Below are 7,783 nucleotides of genomic sequence, written 5' to 3' on the forward strand. Positions count from 1 at the left end.
TGCACTCCAGTCTGGGCGACAGAGTGAGACTCCAACTCAAAAAAAAAAAACAAAAAAAAACCAAAAAACAAAACCAGATAGTATTAGAGAAACATAAATGAACATAAAATACTTTACCTCCATTCTCATGATAATCCTATTGTTTCTGGTTGTGATACTCATTACATGCTGAAATCTCAAATCTCTGGCTTGAAGACCTAACTCTTGGTATAACTCAGTTTTCTTCCTTTCTATAAAATAAACAAAAAGAGTGGGTTAAACTAATAAATTAAAAGCTTAGATTTTAATGTCAGAGAACCCCTCACCCCGGTCCACCATCATCATAATTTTCTATTACTACCAGAAACAAAAGCTAAAATTAGTCTTTTTAATACATAAAAACATACCTCAAAGACATATTTTAGCTAAATCTGGTCAAACTAATTATTTTCTTCTCTTATCCATACTTCATAAATGTCTCAGTACTTAGAAGTCCCTTGGGATCAATATAAAAACTACAACTATGTATTACTAGAACCTATAATATCAATGTCTAGCTCTAGAGAAAGGTCATCTTTCTTGAATATGAATTGTATATAAATACATTTTCTGTTCTATCTCACTACAACATGATCTTCAGTATTTTAAATCTGTGAACAGACAAGCTCAGACTAATACAAAATGAGAAAATAAAACCATTTCTCAAATTAGATTCTCCTATCTGAAACCTAAATTTATTACCCGAGACAATTAACAGATGAAAGAAATTCAAGAAATCATACTGATTTAGCAGTATCTTTAATTGTAGTGTTAAACTACACCTGTGACAGAGCTCTAAGTAGAACAATCTTTTGATGGAGATATTGAGCAAAAAACACTCAATATATTCCACTAGGACTCCAGTAATGGCAGGAACAGGAGCATGTGGCTGGAAGTGAATGGGAGATACAGTTACACCGTAAAGTAATACCTAGTTTCACCTTTAAAAGTAGCTGTTGGGCAACCCTTTGGGTCCCCTCCTGCTGTGGGAGCTTTTCTGTCTTCTCAACAAATCCTATTTTATCCCCTTAAAAAAAAAAAGTAGCTGTCCACAGAGAATCACCAGGAGAAAGTTCCATTTGACTGCCATGCAGTGACCTGTCCCTCCCTGTCTATCATCACTCTGCAATGTCAGTGTATTATGGGATTCTGCCTTAAACAAGCTTCAAGAGAATGAATAAGAAGAGGGAAATGAAAGAGAAACAAAAGGGGAAAAGTGTGTCTCTATGCTTCAGCTCTACACTGGCCTCTCTGCTCTCCAACATATTCATTTAACATCCTGCAAGAGCAGAAATGGCTCCTGCCAGAAGAAAACAATTCTGGGAGAATACATACAGTCTGAGCACTGCCTGTTTCATTACGAGTGATGGACAAATGTCTAAGAAAGACTTCTTTCAACACACCTGTATACGCAAAGAATATTCTACACCAAACACTATAATTTCTCCATTTTCATAAGATTCATTCATTAGATGTTTAAAAAAAAGTGATTTAGAATAAAGAGACTCACCAAAAGAAGTAACATTTCCCTTTTTGTCAAATTTTGTCTGAAGATAGAAAAAAAAAAACCAAATTATTTTACTGAAATGCAGATATAAGTCATAACTGACCTTCTTTAGGTTAAATCCAACCATAAGCTAATAATTAAAAAAAAAATCCCTTTTTCCTTCGCTAGGACAAATCTGACCTTAGATTAACTTTCTATCTTGGTTCCCCTAGAAATGTAATAAAGGAGTATCAGTTGTATTACTAGGTACACTGCTTGCAGCAAAAATGACAAATTGACTGGTAGACTGCATGGGACTGGAAAGAGTATGAATGAATTACAGACAGGTGGAAAGCAATATCCCTGCCCTTCCTTGACAGGTGGTGGTTTTTGTACTTGGCCATGTTCCTCAACAGGGGCCCTGAAGCTGTGCCTCTGAGAGGCCCAAGATACTGGCACTATGGGCAATGGGGATTCCAAGTCAAGGTAGATCTTATACCCACCTGTGAGAATCTTATTCACTTGCACCTGATCTGTCACTTGGGGGACAGAAAAGTCACTGAATGGCTGCTGCAAAGACTTTTCTTTGAAGAGGAAACACCTGATACCTTCCTTTTTCTCCATCCTTTATCCTTCTGAGTAGACAGGGACCAACTGTGGGCTGTCTTGTGAATCTAAATATCTGCATGAGGCTTAGAAATCTCTCTAGTAATTATTGCAGAATCAATAAAGATTTACAGAAACTCTTCTGTAAATCTGAAAATGCACCCAATTCCTGTAAAGTAGAGGAATATTTTTCCGTAACGCTTACCCACAGTGAAGTTTGAAATTGTCAAATATTTAATGAATTGCTATGTGCTGACCTGTACTAATTACTATGAAATACTTTCAGAAAGACACTTTAAGATATAGAGTACAACATTATAGTTCTTGGGTTATTACCATGAAAACATATACATGCTATATGAATAATAATAGAATAAAACTCCATAACAGGATGGGTGTAGTAGCTCATGCCTGTAATCCCAGCACTTTGGGAGGCTGAGGTGGGAGGACAGTTTGAGTCCAGGAGTTGAGGTCATTCTAGGCAACATAGTGAGAACACATCTCTACAAACAATAAAAAAAATTAGCCAAAAACAATGAGAAAACCCCACAATATACATTTTAGCCTACTTCTCACAAGAAAATATAATATTAATATGAATATGTAAGTATCATAAAGTACCAGTTAAAGAAAAATTTATACCAAATAATGATTTCTATTTGTGTAATGCAGACTAACTTTCATCTTTAAACTTATTTCACAAATACACAAACTCACTACAAAAATTTTGAAAAGACAGATATGTAAAATAAAACTATTTTAATCATCTGAAATGACAAATATTAGAGAAAATCATGTTAATATTTCACTAAATGTTCCTTCAAACTTTTTCCTATAAACATACCAATGTTACACACACTGCTTTGTAATCTCTCTCCTTTTCCAACTTAGCAACATATGCTAAATATTTCTGTATTTTAATATTTACCTGTATCATTTTCTTTTTGATTTTCTTTAAAAGATCATATAAATTATGATTTTAAAAATGTTGGGCCAGGTGCGGTGGCTCACGCCTATAATACCAGCACTTTGGGAGGCTGAGGTGAGAGGATTGCCTGAGCCCAAGGGTTCGAGATCAGTGTGGGCAACTTGGTGAGACCTCATCTCCACAATAAATTAAAAAATTAGCCAGGCATGGTGGCATGCACCTGTAGTTCCAGCTACTTGGAAGGCTGAGGCAGAAGGATCGCTTGAGCCCAGCAGGTAGAAGTTGCAGTGGCTATGAGCCTGCCACTGCACTCCAGTCTAGACGACAGAGTAAGACTCCAACTCAAAAAAATGTTTATTTTGTAACTAGCTCACTTTCTATACTATTTCAAATAGCATCAATTACATTTCTTAAGTGTTCTTGGCAGACAGTTATTCTATCTGCAAAGGACTTTCTTTTACTAACATCTGATTTTGTATTCTTAACTAACTCTTCCAGAACAATCAATAAGTGATAACTTTTACATGCAATTCTGGAGGTTATCTAGTTCTAAATAGTTTACAAAGAAAAACTCTTACGTTAAGTCTAAATATTCATAATAATGGCTTATATATACACCTATATGATGCTTAGTATATTTGAGGCACTATTTAAGGGTTTTACATATGACTTAATGTCATCAATTCTAAAAAGTAGGTTATTCTCAGTTTACAGATGAGAAAACTAAAACATGTTATTATAACTTGTCCAAAAAGTCCACCTAGTCAATAGTAAAAGGCAGAGCTGAGACTGGAATTTAGGAAGTTAGGCTCAAAGCAAGTACACTTGTTCTTTTTAATCAGATTTCTTTCTTGAAAATGTTAGAAGTCAAAAGAAAAGGGGGAGGAATATTACAATCAGTCTCTTTCACCTAGAGTTATATTTGTTAACATTTTACCCCAATGGCCTTATTCTCTCTCTCTCTCACAAAATAAGTGGCAGGGAACAGTGGCTCATGCCTGCAATCCCAGCACTTTGGGAGATAGAGGCAAGAGGACTACCTGAGCCAAGGGGCTCTAGACCAACTTGCAGAGACCATGTCTCTATAATAAATTAAACAATTAGCTCAGTGTGGTGATGTGTGCCTGTGGTTCCAGTTACTTGGAAGACTGAAGCAGAAGGATTGCCTGAGCCCAACAGGTTGAGGCTGAGGTAGCTGTGAGCATGCCACTGCATTCCAGCCTGGGTGGCCAAGTGAGGTTCCAAACCAAAAAATAAATAATTAAAAAAATATGTGTGTGATATGCATTATTATTTTACTCATTTAAAAAAAAACATTTTAGTTGCCTGAGCCCACGGGTTCGAGGCCAGTCTGGGCAACTTGGCAAGACCTCATCTCTACAATAAATCAAGAAAAATTAGCTGGGCATGGCTAGTACATGCCTGTAGTTCCAGCTACTTGGAAGGCTGAGGCGGAAGGATCACCTGAGCCCAGCAAGTTGAGGATGCGCTGGCCGGGAGCATGCCACTGCACTCCAGTCTGGGTGACAGAGTGAGACTCCAACTCAAAAAATGACAAACAAACAAAAAACCACTTCAGCCAAAGTTACAGGTATCATGACCACTCAAAGCACGAGCTCTTAAATACTATACTGTGCTGCCTTGAAGATGCTTTCGACTATTATCCTGCAGAACACAGGCTCAAGACCTTTTATGGCTAGTAACCTTCAAAATACACTAATGGGGGAATCTTGAGTACAGTATCCAAGGGGAAAGCTCTGAACTGGGATTTGAAAGGTTCCACCTTTTATTTATTTATTTATTTATTTGAGTTGGAGTCTCACTCTGTCACCCAGACTGGAATGCAGTGGCTGCTCCCGGTCACGGCATCCTCGACCTGCTGGGCTCCGGCAATCCTTTCGCCTCAGCCTTCCAAGTAGCCAGAATTACAGGCATGCGCTACCACGCCCGGCTGATTTTTGATTTATTGTAGAGATGAGGTTTTGCCAAGTTGCCCAGGTGGGTCTCGAACCCGGGGGTTCAGGCAATCCACTCACCTCAGCCTCCCAAAGTGCGGGATTACAGGCTGAGCCACTGAGCCCGGCTGGTTCCACCTTTTAAAGGAGAGCTTGGTCAGGTGCAGTGGCTCACACCTGTAATCCCAGCACTTTGGGAGGGGGAGACGAGAGGATTGCCTGAGCTCAGGTGTTTAAGCAAAGGTTTAAGAACACTGTTAAGCAAATCTAGCAGGCACTCAGGTCACTAGCTAGGCACTAGTTATGCATCAGACAACATGATGCAAAATTATAATGGGTGTATTATAAAACTAAAAAATAAGTAATCAGGCCAGGCACAGTGACTTATGCCTATAATCCCAGTACTTTGGGAGGCCAAGGTGAGGGGATTGACTGAGCCCAGGGATTCAAGACCAGCCTGGGCAATTTGGTGAGACCCCCTCTCTACAATAAATCAAAAAATTAGCCAGGTATGGTGGCGTGTACCTATAGTTCCAGCTACTTGGAAGGCTGAGATGGAAGGATCGCCTGAGCCCAGCAGGTCAAGGCTGTGGTGGCCAGGAGTGTGCCAATGCCCTCCAGACTGGGTGACAGAGTGAGACTCCTACTCAAAAAAAAAAAAAAAAAAAAAAGTAATCTCTTGGCCAAAATTCCAACCAGTTATAATAAGCATTGGAAACACTTTCTGCAAGTTCTCAAACATACCATACATACTCACCACAGTAAATATTGGGGCTACACTGGCTAAAGTGGCTTGAGAAACATCAGAAGTTCTAAACCGGTACATTTCACCTGAAGAATAAATTAAGAGAATTCCTACAGTTAATCTTCATGTAAAGCTAAAATACAACTCCTATGTAAAGGCTTTCAAATTATTTTACTACATTTAAAAATCTTTTTCCTATAGGAAAAATAAATACTCTTACTAATTTTAATATTTGTAGATGATTACCTTAGGTTTGGCAGGAAATGACTTTTAAAAGTAACAGCTGAGGTAAGACATTAAAATAATTCATGAAATCCACTCACTCACCTTTCTAATTCTCACTGATATCTCAGACATGGATGAACAAAATGTACAACACAGTGCTCTGAGATTTAATGAAAATGTCTGGTCTTCCCTTCTGTATAATTTAAAAGGCACTTCATGCACATTTTATTTTAGAAGACGCAGGTCCTAAGTACAACCTGAACTTTCAGCATTCCAATATCAGAATTATTTTACTGATTACAAATTATGAAACCTATAGATTTTACTTCTTTTCTATAGATATACTTTACAGTGAATACTTATGAAATACTCCACTGAATTGGAATGTGGACTCCATTAAACTGGAATTAAGATAAATCTTTATTTGAAAATTAGTCTACTTAAAACATATGATTAGACTGCAATGAAGTGAACTCTTAAGTATAATCAAGTAAATTTAATGACTGACAAAGGGCAGTTTTATGATTCCAAAGAAATCACACCGACTCCAGAAAATGTGTTAAAAAAAATCCTTTTTGATCTTATTCTTTCCTACTATATTCATTTAATGATTCATGTAATTTGTTAATCTTTTTTTTTTTTTTTTTAAGTTGGATTCTCACTCTGTGGCACAGGCGGGCTCAGGTGATCCGCCTCAGCCTTCCAAGTAGCTGGAACTACAGGCACGCGCCACCACGCCCGGCTAAGTTTCTGATTTATTGCAGAGATGAGGTCTCGCCAAGCTGCCCAGGCTGGTCTCAAACCCGTGAGCTCAGGCAATTCTCTCACCTCAGCTCCCGAAGTGCTGGGATTATAGGCGCGAGCCACCGCGCCTGGCCTGTTAAGTTTTTTGTTTCCCTTTTTACAAAATACAAACTACTGCTACAAGAGTAAGATGAGTAAAGGTAAAAGGCATTTGCTAATCAGTCACAAGTTAAAGATTCTGAATCAATGCTTGTCCTGAAAGGTTCCCCCACTTGCTAAAACTGGGTTCCCAAGCATTATCAAAGGAGGGAACAACTCATGTAACTCAGTTGTAAAGGCTGTCCAATCGGTGTGGGGAGGGAGGTGGTGACGGTGATTTACTTTGGGAGGCTTTTGGGAGCACAACTCATACAATGGCCAACTTATGAACACCTCTCACAAGAGCACTTAAGCAAGGTGTTAACCGTGTGAACACCGTCTGTAAGCAAGTTCCCATTATCTTTACAAAATCTACAGCAAGAGCGGTGGGGGAGAATACGGAGCTCGCACGCGGGCCGCGCCCAGTGCAGGGCCACATTCTGAGCTGCTGCGATGCAGCTCGGCCCGCGGACCCGCGCAGGTTGACAGGACACCCGGGCGCCCAAGGACCTCTGGTGAGGCCGAGGCCTGCAGAGGACTGGGGGCAACCACAGCCGCGCCAAGCTGGGCGGTTGGAGGGAACCTAAGGATACGGAGAGAACAAAGCCTTGGGGCTGCAGGCCGGGGAGGAGCAGTACCCGCTCTGCGTAGTCGGCGGAGTCCGCACGGCGGCACGGCCCAGCTCCTTCCAAGCTGGTGGGCTGCACGGCCGCAGGCAGCTACGGGAGGAGCAACAGAGGTCAGGTCCAAAGCCAGGACACACAGGGTCCGCCGGGGAAGTCCCATGGCGCGGGGCAGACGCCAGGTGAAGCTCCGCAGGCATTCCATGGCTCTGGAGCGAGGAGGAGGCAGCAGCCAGACCCCAGCCCTTCATGCCGGGCAGCGGCTGCTCAGGCCGGCACCACCGGGCCGGCTCTACAGCGAGACCGGCGGCCACT

At 40.6% G+C, this 7,783-nt stretch overlaps 1 protein-coding gene across 3 annotated transcripts in view; it reads right to left on the reverse strand.

Annotated features, from left to right (window-relative positions):
- MRS2 (MRS2, magnesium transporter) overlaps window positions 1-7,783 on the reverse strand; it is a 24,526-nt gene extending 16,743 nt beyond the window's left edge. Inside the window, exons 1-4 of one of the 3 annotated variants that reach the window (XM_008050477.2) lie at window positions 7,484-7,783; window positions 5,751-5,824; window positions 1,529-1,565; window positions 118-230 (exon numbers count right to left, since the gene is read on the reverse strand). In XM_008050477.2, the coding sequence (XP_008048668.1) occupies window positions 118-230; window positions 1,529-1,565; window positions 5,751-5,824; window positions 7,484-7,673 (414 nt within the window). In that variant the 5' untranslated portion in view covers window positions 7,674-7,783. Of the gene's footprint in view, window positions 1-112; window positions 231-1,528; window positions 1,566-5,750; window positions 5,825-7,483 lie in introns of all 3 variants that reach the window. The other 2 variants (XM_021708486.1, XM_021708488.1) reach the window with 2 other exon arrangements.

The sequence above is a fragment of the Carlito syrichta genome, unplaced genomic scaffold, assembly GCF_000164805.1.
Source record: "Carlito syrichta isolate Samal-C Ts95f unplaced genomic scaffold, Tarsius_syrichta-2.0.1 Scaffold60087, whole genome shotgun sequence".
Taxonomy (NCBI): domain Eukaryota; kingdom Metazoa; phylum Chordata; class Mammalia; order Primates; family Tarsiidae; genus Carlito; species Carlito syrichta.